This window comes from Sorex araneus, chromosome 4, assembly GCF_027595985.1.
Source record: "Sorex araneus isolate mSorAra2 chromosome 4, mSorAra2.pri, whole genome shotgun sequence".
NCBI classification, from domain to species: Eukaryota; Metazoa; Chordata; class Mammalia; order Eulipotyphla; family Soricidae; genus Sorex; species Sorex araneus.
The window spans coordinates 144,855,753-144,874,939 of record NC_073305.1 but is presented as its reverse complement, the minus strand read 5'-3'; the positions used below and the strand labels follow the sequence as shown (position 1 = coordinate 144,874,939).

At 34.8% G+C, this 19,187-nt stretch overlaps 1 protein-coding gene across 12 annotated transcripts in view; it reads left to right on the top strand.

Annotated features, from left to right (window-relative positions):
* Positions 1–18,280, top strand: part of FAM184A (family with sequence similarity 184 member A) — a 138,125-nt gene extending 119,845 nt beyond the window's left edge. For 3 of the 12 annotated variants that reach the window (XM_055134783.1, XM_055134774.1, XM_055134776.1), the window contains 6 exons: positions 487–671; positions 1,078–1,224; positions 7,834–7,951; positions 9,874–9,978; positions 12,747–12,949; positions 14,838–18,280. In XM_055134783.1, coding sequence (XP_054990758.1) covers positions 487–671; positions 1,078–1,224; positions 7,834–7,951; positions 9,874–9,978; positions 12,747–12,949; positions 14,838–14,919 — 840 coding nt within the window. In that variant the 3' untranslated portion in view covers positions 14,920–18,280. Of the gene's footprint in view, positions 1–486; positions 672–907; positions 951–1,077; positions 1,225–7,833; positions 7,952–9,873; positions 9,979–12,282; positions 14,611–14,837 lie in introns of those variants that run through there. The other 9 variants (XM_055134777.1, XM_055134779.1, XR_008629751.1 and 6 more) reach the window with 8 other exon arrangements.
* Positions 18,281–19,187: the final 907 nt, after the last annotated feature.

Genomic DNA, 19,187 nt, shown 5'->3' with positions numbered 1-19,187 from the left:
ATAAAAGTCAAGTGCATGCTTGCTTGCTGTACTATTGCTCCAGCTCAGATTCATGCCCTTTTTTTGATTAAAGATCAGTGATGTTAGTTTTTGACTGCTGGACCACATGTTTTTGAGCCCGTGTTCTAACTTGGCCATGCCATTAATCACAAGTCATGATAGGACAAATTATCTCTTGGATACAAATTATCTCATGGGTATAGAGACAGATGAGATGCTACCACTACAAGGAGGATGGTATGTGTTTTTATGGTCTTTTAGCACCCCCTCTAGTAATCTAGACTGAATGACTGATGCTATATTTATATGATTAATTCTGACATATGGAAAGAGAAAAGGCCTTGACCTTTTTTCATTTTAGCAATTTGCTTCTGAAGAACTGTCAGAGTTGTTACATTTGACATTCCAGAATGTCATTTTCTTCCCTCACACAAACACAGAAAGTAAATATGCAGAAAACTTTAAAAAATTATTTGTATTTTTCAGAGTCAGGAGCACATGTGTAGAATAACAGATCTACAGGAGGAATTAAGGCACAGAGAGCATCACATCTCTGACTTGGATAAGGAGGTACAGCATCTTCATGAAAATATAAGTGCCCTAACCAAAGAGTTGGAATTTAAGGGGAAAGAAATTCTCAGAATACGAAGTGATTCTAACCAGCAGATAAGGTATGTCACTAATTACAAGAGAAGGAATATGGAGTGCTATATGAAAGATGATTGCAATGATATTCAGCAAAATAAAATATTTTTATAACTAGACTACCTCTCTAGGAAGATATTAAGACTATTTTTACTTTATGATTTATAACAAATTTTTGTTTTTTGAATGATGTATATGTATTAACTAACTTTGTAAATTTTATAATTAACTAAAGTCTTTTTAAAAATGTTATTTAAAAAAGCATTAAAGGAGACAACCCGAACAAGCTGGAAGATTAGAGCAAAGTAAGTAACTTACTTTAGGTCATTTCCATTACTTTTCTATATATTATACCTAATCTGGTAGAATACAGAAAGTTTGGAAAGCTTGACTTTAGAATAACAATGTCTTAACTAAAAATAAATCAAACAGGTTGCATGAACAAGATTTAAACAAGAGACTTGAAAAAGAACTGGATGAATTGACAGCAGACCACCTCAGACAGAAAAATCTCATGCGGGCAGATTTTAATAAGACTAACGAGCTACTCAAGGAAATAAATGCAGCCTTGCAAGTGTCGTAAGTCATATTATATTAAAGACCATTCGTATGTAGATAATAAATTTAGGAACACTGTGTCTCACATTAGATTAGCTACTCTTTTTTGAATCTAATTAAATGATACTTTCAAAAAGTGTAAATACTGTATTACCAGTGGCAATTGCAGTATGATATATTCTTTAATTAGGATAAGCAGTAGAGTGATTATCTTTTCTGCTGCTACTACTGCAATTCTACCAGGACAATATTTGTCTAAAGACTGTCCTCCAAGATCATAAAGTATCACGCCATGGTGAAAAGTCAAAGTATTCATTATTGAATGTTAGTAAAAAAGACTATATCATGACAAAGAGGAACGTTAGGAGCTGATATATACATGTATATATACATATATATATTAAGTAAAAATCTATGCTAGGATCTGATACATATGCTATTAAACAAAGAATCAAAAGATATTACAAACAAATATAAATTTTTAGTGATATAGTATTTTTCTCTTGGGAATGGATGAGGAGGTTTTTGGGGACAGAGGAGAGCAGACTTTCTATTTTATGTATTTTGCTTAAATATTTTTTTAATTCCTCCAAGCATTTAATTATTGTGAATTTAAAAATCAGTAAGGGCATAACATTGTGTTGGGGCTCATATGTTCTGCTGAGGTATCCCCCAAAGGACCTCTTTAACAGTTGGACTCTGGAACATTCTATCCATTTGTTTCTGTGACTATCAAACAGAGCCCCTTCCCTTTTGTTTCTCAGGAGCTCCTTAGCTCCCATCCCTCCCCTTAAGCAGTTTGTCTCCTGCCTCTGCTTTCTCCCCAAAGAAATACTTTACTGACCTGTAAAGTATAAATTCCCTGTTCTGTCATTACTCAGGGCTCAGAGTTTTGGAGATTTCTTCCCTGAGCCTGCTGGTTGTAAAATAAATTCCATTTTTAAAGTTTTCTGAGTGCTTGATTCTTCCCAGTCTAATCAGGCTGCCTTATGCAACAATATAAAAAATTAGAATTATTCTTCATTCAGAGTAGCTCCAATATTGCTACACCCCAAATTTTTAATATTTTTTCCTGATTTGAAGAAGTATTTAATAGCTCCTATCTTTTCTATACACTTAGAAACTGCTGTGGCCAAGCTCTCATTGAGTTCTATCTCTCTAGCTTCAAGCTTAGTCCAGTTTACCTCAGAATTACTACACTAAGCTGCTGCAAATTATTTTTCATGACCTTCAGATTTTTCCCTTCCAAATAAAAAGCTTCATTCAAATTTTTTTCATTATTAATAAGATAAAAATAGTGACTCATATTGTGACCCATCATTTTAAAGTACAATGCTGAGCTCTTGTGTGACTTCTGCTTTTGCCAGCAGCTGGCTTTATTTGTTCTCCTGTATTGCCCTTGTGTCTGCCAGGCTGAGTCCTCAGTTTCCTCCTCATAGTCTCCTGTGTAGTCCTCTGTAGTCTAGATTAATTTCTCACATCTTCTCTACCTAAATTATCTTTCTGCTGTCTAGAAACCGTATCTTTGCATTTTGTCTTTTTGACAAGTCTCACAGTCAGTCTTGTTACATGTATGTGTAGGAAGACACTTTTACCCACCATTTCTTAAGCCCAAACAAAATAACTACATACGCACACACGCAGCCTGCCCTCGACAGTTCCTTCAGTGGCCTCTGAGGTGAGGGAGTCTTTGTCATGGATGTGTAGGGAATTTTCATGGTAGTACATACTTATTGAATAATCATTTAATGAGTGATCCAGTAATGAATATTTTTTAGCATTCCCTCGAGTATTTACCATTTAGGAAATTACCCTTGAAATGGTAAGGAATCTCAGATAGTAATTTCCCCAGTCACAGCAAATTTGGGATTTGCTAAAATTGGAAGTAATTATTTAAATCCTCTTGTGACACAATAAGACTTTGACAGAGGGTCAGGAAAATAGCTCAGTTATGGAGCGCATCCCTCACATGTGTGAGGCCCAGGGTTTGATCCCAGACACCAAAAAAATAAAAGCTCAGTGATCTACCATGTAGATGTCCTAATCTCAGACACTTGAAAAAATGAATTACAAAAAACCCCAGCGCCTTCTTTAATTTTCCTGTCTCTCATACTCAGTGTTACTCATGAAGCAGAAATTGAAATCCTAGCACTCTTATTTCATGCACTAAAATATTTAGGTGCACAAATAGAATAATCTCTGTACATTCCTGTGTCCTGTCTCCTTAGGAATGTCAACTTATAAAGAGTAAAGACTGTGTCATTGTTTTTACTTTTTCTGGTTTTTTCATGGTTTTACATGTTACATATTTTTAATAGTAAATAATAGTTTTTATTCCTATTTTAAGTAATTGAAGAAGTATTCTTTAATCAAATATTGTATTTGCTTTTATACCATGTTATACTTCAGCTAGGTCCATGTTAAGGATCTATTCTTTGTTTATTTTCTCCAGAAAACTGATGTCACTATCCAGTCTCTAGGTTTAGGTATCTACTCTTTTAGTCAAAAGCAAACACATAAAATATATTTTAAGCTAGGACTGCTTAATAGATTGTTCTGTGATAATGAAGTGTCCTTTATCCATTCCGTCCAGTACAGTAGCTGCTCGCCAAAATGTCTTTTGAGCATTAGTCTTGTGACTGGTGAAACCAAGGAATGGAATTTTTAGTATTTCATCTTAATGCCAGCAGACACATATGAATATGTGGTTCCCATTTTGGAATGCAGCTTTAGATGGTTGGGTATTTCTTTGGGGACCAGTGGAAAGGACCAGCGGTACTCAGGGCCTGTTCCTGGCTCTGGCTCTTTGCTCAGGGGTGATCCCAAGTGGTGCTCAGGAGGACCATATGAAGACACATTTGAAGAAGTTATGGGTACTTTTATCTCTGTTACATGAGTAATTTTTGTTGTTCCATTTGATTTTTAAATTATTAGATTATTTTCACTTTTTTAAAAAAATTCTGATTTGGGAGCTACAAGAGCAGTGCACAAGGGCTACTGAGGCTACTGAAGCTACAACAGGACTGTGTTGTATTGGGGACTGAATGAAGCAACACAGGTGTCAGCATGTTGAGCTTTCTCTCTGGCCCTCATAAACTTCTCAAAATAAGGAGGTAGTAGCCCTAGTAGCCCTATTGCCACAGTCAGTTTATAAGAAAAGAAATTTTTGAGATTAAGAGAGTTCTTTAAATGATTTTAAATGATTAAAATTCAGAAGGTGTGTGTGTGCTTAATTGTTGTTTGGTTCTAAAGTCTCAATTTACAAATTTTTGGTCAAGACTTTGTTTTAAAAATAAGCATGGATGGAGGGGGTGGGGATATGGAAAGGAACCTGGAAACATTGTTGGAGGGAAGTTGACACTGGTGGTGGGATCAGTGCTATGATATCATATGTCTGAAACTCAAATCTGAATAACTATAAATCATGGTGCTTTTATTAAAAAAAATTTAAAAATCATCATGGAGGACTATCAACTTAGAAATTTTTTTATGTAGTTCATACCACTTCTTAGACATTTATATTTTAGTTCATATTGTCCATGAGCTATATAGACACTGACCTATATATACTCTCAGAGGCCAAAATAATAGGGGATCAATGCCTCAAAAGAACCCACCCAAGGGTGATTAATTAGTAATTTCCAGATTCTAGTTCTCTCTTAGTATTACTTCAGACAAGAGTAAAAGGCTCTATTTACTTGTGTGGTTACTTCAAGATTCCCTCATTTCTCAAGCCTTAATCCTATAACTTTTAAATTTTAGTAATTTCTAACTATCTATGATACTAAAATCCTTAACATATTTAATTGACTTGATTTAAAATTTTAAACAAAAAACTGTGATTTATTTAAACAGTAAAATTATACCAAACTGGAAATTGAAGCTAAGTTATAATTCTGCAGATGTAAATTTTGTGAAAATAATTTTGGATTGTAACTAGCATTGCAGCTCAAGACTTACCTGATTGTTATGGAATAAGGTAATAGGTATGTTTTATAAAGATCATATAAAATAAATAAAAGTTTTTATTTTATTAAGACTTTCCCTTCCTAGTGATAGAATACTTTAAAGAAATACTTTAAACAAATTGAAAATCATCTCCTGTATCAGTTTCAGTCATGCACTGCACAGAACCACTGAAGAGAGAAATGTCAGTTGTATTGGCTTGAAATGGATATTGGACTAGGACCAAGTTATCTTCTTGTTGGAGTCTGAGAAGACTAGTATTCTAGAAGTGCTTTTAAAGTTTAAATTTATATCATATTATTTACTTGTTCTCTCCTTTAATGCTTTCCCACTTGTATTTACATAGATTATGTTTTCTCAACTTAATCAGTTATTTCTTTCCCTTTAATATTCAGGTATCCTTTCTGTTAACTTTCTTTTTTTTTTGCTTTTTGGGTCACACCCAGTGATGCACAGGGGTTACTCCTGGCTCATGCACTCAGGAATTACTCCCGGCAGTGCTTGGGGGACCATATGGGATGCTGGAATCGAACCTGGGTTGGCCGTGTGCAAGGCAAACACCCTACCCTCTGTGCTATCTCTCCAGCCCCTAACATTTTTTTAATAAAATAGAATACTTTGTGATAGTATTAACTAATAGTAATTTTGTAGATAAATGAAAACTACAAATGAATTCAGGTTTAGAATAGCCTTATTATGCAAACGGTAGTTCAGGGACTATAGTCATTGTTTTAGGCTCACTTTAATTTCATATTAAAAATTATATTAACTTCCTTAGATTAGCTTCATTAGCTTGAAGACTTTAAATTTAACTTCCATTAACTACCAAATATTCTTGTTCCTCAGCAGTAAACAATTTCTTTAACTTGCATTCACTATGAAAGTGTTTCAGTGACATCTTGTGGCTAGTCCCATATTAATGCAAAAAGTATTTGGGTTTATTTAATATCTTTTTCTCAAGTATCTTGAAACTTCGCTTATTAAATTTGTAAACCTTTGCCCATAAAGTGCTATACCATGATAAAATACAAGGTCACTTTATGTGAGCTCAGTAAATAAATTCATTTTTCACTGTCTACATTATCACAAAAGCAAAAGTAAATAGCTCCCACTGATCCTGAGAAAATCACTTCCTAATCTTCCACTCTTATCAGCCTCATACCTCCCATCCACTACAACAGATTAAAACATTAGCTATGGGCGGGGCATGGGGACAGCTATGTTATCTCCAGATCTTGGGTCTGGTTGGTGGAGCATTTAATAAGATTACTAAAATACTTAAAGAGCCTAGTACCCCTATAGAATTGGGGGCAGAAATGAATCATTGATTCCTAGAAGATCAGTTATTCAGAATGATTTTTGGAACCTTTTGTTGACCATTGCTTCCTTCTGACCTTGTTTCCTTCCTTTGCGCCCTCCTCTTCCTACTAGTTGCCCCCACCACCCCACCTTGTGTTCTGGCTCCACATTTATGCAATTTTCATCTGTTGGTTGAAAATTTTCATTCCGTTGGAATATCCTGAGCTCATAGGAGGTCAAATGAACCCTACGTGAGAAAGACTAGTCTACAAATTATTTTAATTGTTGGGTGTATAAATTTTTCTGTCCTTGAAATTATTGTAGATTTAGAACCACATCCAGCAACGCTTAGGGCTACTCCTGCTCTGCGCTCAGGGTTCATTCCTGGCAATGCTTGGGGGACCATAACGTGCTGCTGGTACTGGGGATTAAAGCCAGGTCGGCCTCTTATCAGGCAAACACCCCCCTACCTGCTGTACTATCACTCCCACCCCATGAATAAATTTTTCTATGAATAATAATTAACTATAACTTTACTAAGCTTAAATGATATCCTTTCGGTTTTGATATGTTTTGCTTGTAATATGCTTTGAAATTGTTCTGATTGTTTAAGATGTTTTTTAATTAAAGTGCTTTTTTCATTTCTTCACCATATTAGGCTGGTTACCAGTTGCCTCTTCATTTGACCCTGTTTATCTTTTTAGACTCCGTGTCATCTGTTGTTCATAAAAAGTAGCTTTTATTCTAGCGTGCACAGTGGTAGTCATCTAAGTATCTTCCCTTGTCCTTCAAAGCAGAACAGAGCCAGGTTACACTTCCCTTAAATGAGCACACTCTTTTAGAGTTGTATGTAATAACTGATAACATAAATGCATTTTTTTCTAAACCAGGAAAGAACAATGTTATATATGTGTGTCCTTGTGCTCCTTACCTCTGTATCTTCTTTTGTCCCTTTTATGTGTTACCAAGATGTGTTGCCATAAAATATATTTGTGATAAACTCACTTAATAATAGTTGATTTTCATTTCCAGCATCAAGTCTATGTTTGCCAGATTATCATTTAGTATACATTTCTTTTAACAGATATTATGTACACTTCATGTTCATTTACTCTTTAATGACTTAAAAATAAATTAATTTTTCAAAAGATATCCTGCAAAGCCTTTAAACAATATCACCTGCACTGGAGAACTTTTAATAACACTGTGACTCAACACAATTATGACAGTGGGCTTAAAAACTTGAGGGGGGAAAATTTGGTTTAAAATTTTTTTTGTAAGTTCAACTGGATTAATTTGAAAAAATGTAGGTATCATCAGAATGTTTAAGTTGTACCAGTGAACTAAAAGTTTTCTTGTTTTTAGATTGGAAGAAATGGAAGAAAAATATCTAATGAGAGAATCAAAACCAGAAGATGTGCAGATGATTACAGAATTAAAAGTTATGCTTACAGAAAGAGATCAGGTCATAAAGAAACTAATTGTAAGATATTAATATGCTGTTATAATTAATTACTAGTAACTATCAGTAATTAATAATACACTATTAATTGGAAGAACAGGAAATATTTTAATAAATGCTAAATAAAACAAAATTATGTACTTTGTGAATGTTTACTAATAATGTCATTTCCAATGTGCAGTAGTTTGTATCATTGATGTGTGTATGCACACATTGTACATGCAAAAATCAGATAGGAAAGTACAGTCCAACCATGTGTGCACAAAATGTGTTCATTAGTCTGTCTTATACTCTTCTAAGATACTCATGTGAATTTCCCAAACCGTGTTCTGCCTATTCCTGATCCCAGAAGATACTTCACAGAAAAATGGCTCCATACTTAGTGTAAGAAAACTAGAGACTGACTGAAGGCTGTCAGTCAACAATGAGGTGTTTGGGGCTCTGAGAAGTTCCATCAGGGAGGAAAATGCAATTTTTTTATTCTTAAAGAATAACAAGTATAATGATTCATTAAAGCGATTATTATTTAAGAAAAAAGTATTCAGAGGTTAAATAATTCCTAAACCTTTTCAAAATCTTTAAAAATATATCCAGATCAGTAATCAGAATATTATTATTTATTGTTACTGACAATCTTCAAAATAAAACTAGAAATAGAAAGCTAAACAGACCTGCTCATTGAAACGGAAAACTCTGGATTTAGCATGCCAAGGCATACATACCTGTTTTAGCATATAGGAAAGCCAGCTGTAGTCTGAGGTAAGCAACAGGTAGTAAATTGTATTCATAAAAGAAATCCAAGAGCAGGCATTGGATAGATAGTCTGCTGTTTCAACACAAGTTTTCCAAGCATTGTGAACATGATAGCTTGTTCTGATAGTGGTAGATTTGTCAAAGTAACTGTGTATTCTGCACATGAAATATAAAGAGACATTAAGTATATTTTTATCTATAATCCATAGAAGTGGCTATTGATTTTCTAGTTCTTTCTCAGTTGGTGTTACAGATATCATTGCATTACTTTTTTCTTCACAGCAGAGTATTAGACTTCAAAGAGTAAATTAGAGTTCAAAGAGTGAAGTAGCTCTCCAAGTCACCATGCTGGTTAGGGACAGGAATCTTCCCCAACAGTGTTCTTTACTAACACCCTAGTTCTGTGCACTGTGAGGCACATAAGCTGTGGTTAATGATGCAAGTGATGGCCAATGACAATTAAGAGGCAGGATAAAGAATCTAATTCTGTTAGAACAAAGCCATATACTTCATACCTACTTTTCCATATACTTATGTGTGTCCTGAGTCTGTTCAGTTAGTACATGTTGATAAAGTTTGTGGACAGGATTTATCTCTCTGAGCTTTTTACATTGTCTGCTCTGTGGTTTTCATTGCTTTAATAATATGTTGCATCATAGAGATTATGTAAGATCAAATCTATTTCTCACAGTTGGAATAATGATATCATAGTATCATGTCATGTGTAGAAATAATGTAGGTATGTATATGTCCCATATAACTCAAAGGGCTGGAATATAAGCTTTTCAGTCAGGAGCCCAAAGTCCCCCACCAAGTACTACTGGAAGCATTCCCCCAGCACCACCAAGGATCAGTGTAACTGTATCTGGAAAGCAAAAACAAAAAGATGGCTCAAGCTGCAGAGTCCATCCTTTAGACTTCAGTTTTTCCACATGGGGCCAAGTTAAATACTGAGTTTCCATTTCAAGAGTAAAAAATATTAAAGCACAAAGTTCAGATTATAGTACTTGGAAGGTATTGAAAACTTGCCTACTAAAATCCTTAAGACACTGGCAGTCAGAGCCAGAAGTGTTTCAACAAGGTATATAAATCTCAGATTTTATATTAAATTTTGAGTGAAATGACATTTAAAAAATTATGTTAATGCTCAACAGAAATGTTTAAAGTTGTTTATAATTGTTTTTGCATAGGAGGATAATAAATTTTATCAGCTGGAATTAGTCAATCGAGAAACTAACTTCAATAAAGTGTTTAACTCAAGTCCTACGGTTGGTGTTATTAATCCATTGGCTAAGGTATGTGCTGTAAATACTAAATACTGCTAAGTAGGATATGGTGTTTCAAATCTGATTAAAATGTTTTATAAAATATTTGTAGTAGCATAGACTAAAGCTTCCCAAAAATGTTTTCTTAAATTTGATAATCTAGGATTAAAACCTATATTTTTTTATGTATTTATTACCCAAATGAAACATTTTTGTTGATCATTTGTACTCCTTAAAGTAATATTGTATAAGTAATAGAAACTCTTGGCTCTACTATTTTATTTTTTATACTTATGTGAAAAACTAACTTGCAAAACTCTTTGAGACACTGTTTAATTCCTAAATGTTCACTGTCCTCTATGGAGTCCTGAAAGCTACTTTGGAGTCCTGCAGCAGCTCTCCCTAATGAACTACATCCCAGCAGCTCTCCATAACTAAGTCCTAGCTGCTCTCCCAGATAAACTAAGTCCTGATAGCTAAACTAAGTCCCAGTAGTTTCAACTAAACTAAGTCCCAGCAGCTCTCCCTAAGTAAAGGCATGCCATATTCATGAACCTTGAATATATTTTGTTGCCTACCCATCTTTAGAGAGACTTTTACTTATCTCTGTTTTATGAACTTTTTTGATTATTAAAAGTGACCATGGAATATTTTGATCACTTGTTCCTACCAAAGGATAGAAAGTCTTATAGACAAAGAAAATGGACATAGCTAATTCATAAACATCCTTGTACCTCTCCTCTCTTTGGATCTCATCGTAGTTGTATGGTTACTTTGTGTAGCCAGTATTTAGTTACAAAACTTTAGCATATTTTTAAGAAGTTACCACAAATTGTTTGGATGAATAAAATAATGAATAAATATGTATATTGGTTTCATAAGAATCAATCACATAATTTTGGGCAGAAATCAGTAGCTAATTTAAGTGTTAATGTTACTTTTATTCATTTTTTAAAAAATTTTCATATGATGACTTAGCCAGAAATTTTTGCTTTCAAATATCACAAACTTGTTTTGTGAAGAACATGGAAAGAAACTGGGGCCAGATAGAGGGTACAGGGGTAAAGGCACTTACCTTATGTGCAGTAGACCTGTTTGATCCTTTGCACTATACAAGGTCCCCCAACACTTCCAGAAGTGGCCCCAGCGCACAGAGCCTGGAGTAAGCCTTGAGCATCACCTGGTATGGGCCCCCCACAAAGAATGAACATGGAATCTCTTCTGTCACAACTGAAAGTGATCCTACCTTTAAACAAATATTATATAAGATAGAATGACTGAAAATACAGAGGGCTATAGCGCGCTCTCTCTCTCTCTCTCTCTCTCTCGCCTAATGACGAAGTGAAATGAATGAATGAATGAATGAATGAATATGCTTACAGTTTTTAAGTTTATAATTTAAGGTGAAATAAAAGTTTAATTATGAATCAAGATAAAAATTTAAATAATACTAAAAATATTTATATTTTATTTAATTGAAATTAAAGTCTTGCTATAGAGCTATTACTATGGAACGTTGTAAATGATATTTTTGGTTTCTAAACTAGAAACCATCTGTAGGTTTAATTATGCCCTCTGGTGACTAGAACAAGAAAATGCAGGTGGTTCATCTGTAAGAACTTTTCTAGTAGTGACTTCGTTTTTTCAGAAATTATTTTGAAGACATTATTCTTACCTATTTTGGTTCTGCTAAAGCAGGCTCCTTGCTAGGGACTCAGTTATTGTTGGAACATGACATAGAAGACAATGTCTAGATTGTGAAATTATTGCCTTCTAAGAAAAAGAAACATAATTTTTTCAAACTCTGGAGTCATTTTGTAAAAAGGGACCCTTTTATATTTGTATTTTTTTCATACTTAGGAATAATTTTGTAAAAAAATTACTATGTAATTAATAGAAGTTTGGAGTAGCCAAAATATTTTACCAATATTGAATTTTGTTCTGTGCAGCAGAGACGATAGTCTGATTTTGGAGATGTAAATGAGTTCATGATTTGCAAGATGATGAGATTTTGATAATTTATAATCTCATTCTTCTTTTCATGTTAAAGACCAATTATAAAATTTAAGTGATCTCTAGTTTTTTAAATTTTAAATTATGATATCTAATTTTAAACTTTAAGTTTAAACTTAAAAATTTTTAAGTCTTAAACTTAAAATTTTAAAGAATATAAGCCAGTTAATTCAGAAATGAGACTTAAATTCTTACTCAGAAAGATGCTGTGGTAAATTTAAAAAAATATATCTCTTTTACGTCAGCTTTAGTTCTTAAGTAAATGTGGGATTTGTTTCAACTACTTTGCCAAGATTTTTCTCATTCCTCTTTTTTTTCCAGGCCAGGACTGCCTCCTTTTGACAGATGACTAAAGTTCACAGATCTCGATTTTAAATTTAATTTTATACCTTTTCCTAGCTTTAGCCTAAATCTGCTTAACCTCATGGTATCTGTAAGACCTATTCTTTGGCCCCTCTTTTTGCCCCTTTCCCTCCTAGTATTTTTATTACCCTTTGGAATTTTTTCACCCCTTCTTATCCTTCCCATGAACCATTTCTAAATGGTTTGTTTAGGATCATTTGTTCCTCATCTTTTGTCCTAAAGGAGCATGCTTGTTAAGGATTCCATTTAGATAAAGAACAACTCCAAGGACCCCAGACCACAATTTGGGTAACACTGGTTCATATGACTATCGTATATATCTTCAAAATATTTCCCATGCCAAATTTATATATTTTATTATCCGTACTTTCTCATTTGTCCTTGGGCAGGGACAATCCTCACATATATTATTTTTAATGCAGCAAAAGAAGAAGAATGATAAATCAACAACAAGCAGGTTTGTGAGTGTTCCCAATCTAAGTGCTCTGGAATCCGGTGGAGTGGGCAATGGACATCCTAACCGCCTGGATCCCATTCCTAATTCTCCAGTCCACGACACTGAGTTCAGCAGCAACAAAGCACTTCTACAGCCAGTGCCACCCAAACAGTCCAAGACATTTTTGAGGTGAGCCCCGTCTCACCAGTGGTGTTTTTTTTTCTTTTATTTTTTAACTTGAGAAATTTACATTTTTACATTTCAAAATTCACTTCCTTAAGAACATAGAAAAAAATATTATAGTGAAATATTTTTAAAAGACATTTATCACCTTGTAGAAAGCTCCTTTTTCTGACTGTTAAAAAGATTTTTTTTCTGATTTCTCTGTCAGTTTTCTAAATGCTTGAAGAGGTGCTACTAATAAGCTAACAATTTTAATATTGACAGTTGTTTCACTTTTATTATTGTCACCAATCTTTTATTAATAATATATTCCTACTGGGCCAGGTGTGTGGTCCAAGTTGTAGAGCACATGCCTTGCATTTTCAAGGCCTTGGGTTTGATTCCCAGCCATCCATGATGCCTTCCAAACACAGGCATAGCCCTACTTACCCCTAGGCACCCCAGAACTGACTCCATGACTAACAATAACAGTGAAATATTAGTAATAATTATTACAGAGCTTTAAAATATTTTAAATTAAACATTTTTGTTGTCCTTATTTTGCCTTGTTTGCCAGTATTTTATATAATATGGTGTAGTAATACACACAATGCAAAAAAATGAAAAAAATTAACTTTGGGAACCTAATGATAAACATAAAAATATCTTAGAAAAAAAATTTCAATTGATAATCCAGTATTGTTACCTGGTAGTTATTAGTTGATATAATCAGAAAAAATTTGAGTGAAATTCACTCATACTCATTAAAAATTCAGAAAGTAGTGTCATTTAATGCTTATTACTGATTTTATGCTATTTTAAATTTCTTTTTACCCTTTTTTGTTTGAGGGGCTTTGGTTTTGGTTTTGGGCCACACTCTGTGGTGCTCAGGCCTCCTGGCTCTGTGCTCAGAAATCATTCCTAGCCTTGCTCTGGGAGTCATATACCCTGCTGGGGATTGAGCCCAGTTCAGCTGCATGTAAGGCCAGTGCATTGCCCTAGTACTTTGTCTCTGGCCTTCTTCACTTATTCTTAACTAAATCATAGCAGTATCATCAGTAATAGTGTTATAAGTTGGATTATTTTTGCACTCTTAAGTGGTTGATGACACAATGACTATTTTAAATAGAACAAAAAAAAAGCAAGAATAAAAAATAGTCAGATATACCTTTGAATGTGTCTCCTGCTAAATATTTTATGTTGCTTATTTTCCCTTGTGCATGAGTATGTTCAGGTATCAATAAGATGCATGTGCATGAATCAGTCAAGAACCATGACTACTGGAATTTCCATTACAAATTGTTGCGTGCCTTGTAATTTCCCCCAGAGACGGTAGGGATTCTTTTGTTTTATCAACTAGTATAAGAATCTTTATAGACTTAAATATAAGCCATTTAATTTTGAAGATGGAGAAGATGCTGGCTTTTAAATGTATTTCCTTTTCACCTAGAATATTTGCTAATAAAATTACAAAGTGAAAGTTTAATATAAAATGCTTAGAGTAAAAATACTTTTAAAAAATGTTTAGTTATGTTTAACAACACATCTGTAAGAAATAAATGCTGGCATCAGATTCTGAAATTTTAATTAAAAGAAAGGTACCAAAAGAGAGGAATGTTATCTTGGTTTCTGTTATTTCCCTCAGTTTCTCCTTCCAAAGGTGACACTGTTTTTCTTCACTGTTGCAGGTATGGGTTTTAGAATTGTTGCCCTGTCACTACTCCCTAATTGACTTGGGCTGAGTTGCTGTTCTGCACTTGCCTTCTGGCAAAGAGCCAGGAAGGAACCTAGTGTAGAGCTGTAGCCAGTCCCATGTGGAATAGCTCTCCTAATGTACCCCATTTTATGTGCTTCCCCCTACATTTTGCAAAACAGCTTAATGCTGGGTTACATGTCTCTCTCTTTATGAATTCAGTCCTCCTCAGAGTGAAGCTTCCCCGGTGGCTTCTCCAGATCCCCAGCGCCAGGAGTGGTTTGCCCGGTACTTCACATTCTGAAAGAATTGTGTTGGCACAGCTCTGTGTGGACGGTTACAAGAGCATGACCTTATACAGACCATTATGTGATAGGTTTCCCTATGTCAAACACTGTGAATGAGAAAGTATTTGTGTCTCCAGTTTGAAAATGCACTGTATTCATGTGATGTTTATTGGTACTATATTATGTGTGTAATTATAACAGTTATTTTTATTTGAAATGGAAGAATCTTTAACCTTTGTAATTACTGCATAATAAATTTTGTTAAAACAATAATACTTTTCTAAGATTTTAGTTCATCTTGGCAGGCTACAATATTATATTCTGTGGCCTGAATGGTGCATCCATTTCTAAGAGTGCCAAAGTAATTGATTCAGTAATGTAGAATTTATTTAGGGGGAAGGGGCCATACCAGCGGTGCTCAGGGTCCTCTCCTGGGTCCTACCCAGGGGTCGCTCCTGGTGATGCTCAGGGGACCATAAAGAGCCAGGGATTGAACCTGGGCCTCTTGCATGCAAAGCAAGTGCTCCTCCCATTGAGCTATCTCTCCAGCCTAGTAATGTAGAATTTAGAGAAATCTGGGTGAACAAACAAATGCAAATATATGATCTATAAGGCATTATAATAATGTTAAAGACCAACTTTTCTATTATTGTTTGTTTTGGGGCCACACCAGGCGATGCTCAATGCTCGGGGATTGCTCCTAGCTCTGCATTCAGGAATCATTCCTGGCAGTGCTTGGGGGATGAAATGGGATGCCAGGGATAGAACCCGGATGGGTCACGTGCAAGGCAAGAACCCTACTCACTGTACTATCTCTCTGGCCCAAGACCAACTTTTTAATGGTTTGTGTAAGGCCCTGTGCTTAAAAAGCATAGTTGAAAAGGTAGTTTGTGTAAGGTACTATGCTAAAAGGGTAGTTACTTAATTCTCACAAAAATTTCAAGGAATAAATCATTACATGTTAGAAGTACAGTTGAAACACAAAAGAAAAGGAAGCTTTATTTTAGATACATTGAAGTGAAATTTTCTCTGGAATAACAGGCAAATAAACATAAGGATCTGTAATATAACTTCTCTGTTTTTTAGGTTTCAGTTTTTGTTTTAGGGCCATATCCAGCAGTTCTCAGGACTTGAGTCTCTGTACTCAGGGATCAGTACTGTCAGTAGTTGGGGAACCACGCAGGCTACCAGGATTTGAACCCTGGTTGGCCAGATGTAAGTCCTTACCTACTGTAATATTTCTCATCTCTGAGTATGGCTGATATAAGAACAATTAAACAAGGGCTTGACTAGGACACAGGAGTGGTGTTGTGGATAAAACGTTGAGAAACATCAACATTTAAGGGACAGGCAGGTCGTAAGTGAGAAGTAGTTACAGAACAATGCTGTGAGGGAAGATTTCAAGAGAGCAGAGTATCTTACACGATGTTACTTAACCTGAAACCTATATAATATAAACTATTGTTACTTCAGTTTTAAAAAATAAAGTGATCATTAAAAAAAGGAGAGAGAAGAAGGGAGAATGGTGTCAAGTACATCAGAGGTCAGGAGAGAGGAATACTGAAAAGTTACCAGTGGCATTGACAAGAAAATAGTCTTAATAAAAGCAGATTCAGGGCAATTATGACAGCAAAGCTAGATTCCAGAGAAGTAAAGCAAAAGAAAGCTGAGCAAGTTCAGGCAATGTGCAAAAGTCCCTCTCTGAAGATATACAGGATTGTATATACATAGGAAAGGACAAGAGAAAGAGACAGTGATAATAGTAAAACTGGGGGACAAGAGAAAGAGACAGTGATAATAGTAAAACTGGGATGCAAGGTCAAGATAGAATTTGTTTTCTTTTTTATCATGGCTCTGTGTAGAAATAGTAGTTTCTGTTCAGGATGATAAAGTTCTGGAATAAGAAAGTAGTTGCACAACATTTTGAACAAAATACATTGTACAATTAAAATAGCTAAAAATAATATAAAAGTTAAAGAGGACCAGAGCGATGATACAGTAGGTAATGTGTTTGCCTTGTACACGGTGAACATTTTGATCCCTGGCACCCCATAGCAACATCCTTCCACCCCCTGAGCCCACCAGCAGTGATTCCTCAGCACAGAGCCAGGAATAAGCCATGAGCACAGCCAGGTGGTGCAAAAGCTCCAAAATTAAAAATTGGAAGAAGAATAAGTAGGGGAAATTGTTCCAGTGACTGCATTGCTTTCCTAATAAAAAATATTTAAATTATAATTGCTGTATTTGCAAATTATGTAAGATAAAAATATTTTCTTTCTATTAAGATTCACTCTTTTTGCTTCTTTCTACAACATATTTACATCTCAGCATCAGAACAGAAGATGCTTGGTTAATAGAGAGATGCACAAGAATGACTGCAGATTATCTCAGGTGCTAGAAAATAACAATGCAAGAAACTTATGTTTCTGCATTGTTATTTCATTATGTTTGGTGAGGGTGGTTTTGTGATAAGACCCTGCAGTGTTTAGGGGCTATTCCTGGCACTGTGCTCAGGGAAACACATGAGGTGTGGATGCCTTGAACCAGGGTCATGATCAGTGCAACTGCATTAAAGGCAAATGCTTTACCTCCTCCTTTATCTCTCCAGCCCCAAGTTTTATCCTTCTTATCTCTGAGTTTCTTTACCTTTCTGTTGCCACTTAGTTAACTGTCTTGTCAAATCCTTTGTGAACTTTTTTCAAAGCCCTCACAAAAAAAATGGACTTTCCTTTTTATGTGCAACTATACTGCAGTTATTTAATCATTATTTCTAAGGTACATCTATGGCACTTAAATTCAAATTTTCAATCAACAAACATTTTAAAGTGCCTACTCTGAACCAAGCATAGAATGAATATGTTATTGGACAAAACAAATAGCCCTATTCTTGTGTACCACAGATTAGAAGCCAAGGAAAGATACTGTAAACATAACACAAATATCAATGGTCAGAAATGCTGTATTAAAAGGATGGGAGGGTAAGGGTGCAGAATGTAAGAAAGGATGGGTCTGGCATAGGATTAAATAGAATGATCCTGGTTATCATCCTTAAAGGATGATATAGAAGTAAAGACTTGTCTACTGTCTCCAAAAATGATCTTAGAGTCAGTACCATGTACTTTATTCAACAGTGTTGGAATTCTAAGTTATTGGATGGGTCAAATGAAATGGGTCTGTATTCTTAAGAGAAATTGATTCCATGTATGTGGTTGTACATAAACACTGATTTCTTTCACTTTATCCATTCATTGCCATTTTATGTTTAAGTTATATACACATTAAAATATATGCGTACTTCTTTATTCAAGGGATTGAAAGTGACTGCAAATATGTACAATAAAATTTTGTATTCTTTATTAAAGCTACTGTTTAAATAGTTATGGGAAATCAGGACTATTTGAAAAGACTACAGATGTATAATCAAAAGCCAATAAGCATGTTTAAACTGGCTTTAAACTTGGATCTGTGTGACGTGATTCACACAGATGGTAAAAGTGTGAATCACGTGGTAAAAGATGATGGTTAGATGGTTATTATCTGAAAAGAGAAAGCCCCTTGAAAGGAGAAAAATCCTTTGTATCCCTGAATTCCTGAAGGAATTTGTCGTAAAACTTCATTATGAGTGGTAATTAGATTAAGTGGTGTATAGTATTCTTCATTTTTACAATGAAAAAGATACACTTTGGACAGGGCTCAAAGGGTAAAATGCTTGCTGACATGTGAAACCCCAAGTTCAATCCCCAATATCACCAGATAGTGATCAGCTAGTCATTCTTCAGCACTGCTAGCAACCAGGCATCACGGCTCTAGGACAGGTATGGTTAACCACTAGTAAAAGACACACACACACACACACACACACACACACACACACACACACACAAACTCTCTCTCTCTCTCTCTCTCTCTCTCTCTCTCTCTCATACAGTCAAATTTTACAAAGCTATTTTGATAACATGGGAGATTATAATATTTAAGAATAACAGTTTAAGAGATTCTGCATAAAGTTCCAGATCACTTAATAATAGGTTGTCTAGGGCCTAACAATCCTAGGACAGAATTGAGAAAAAGTGCAAAGTCCCTGAGACAGTCTTCCCTTAAATAGAAGCTCAGCTAGGCTTTTGGCTGTTTTGTCATCAGTCAGAAACAGAGGATGTGACCTAGGATGCTTATGCTTTCTATTTCTGACTAATGATATAATATTATGAAAATCATAATATTAACATGAAATTTGAAATAACCTTGATTATGACCATCTCTGACCATTTTATTTCAAGCAAAGTAA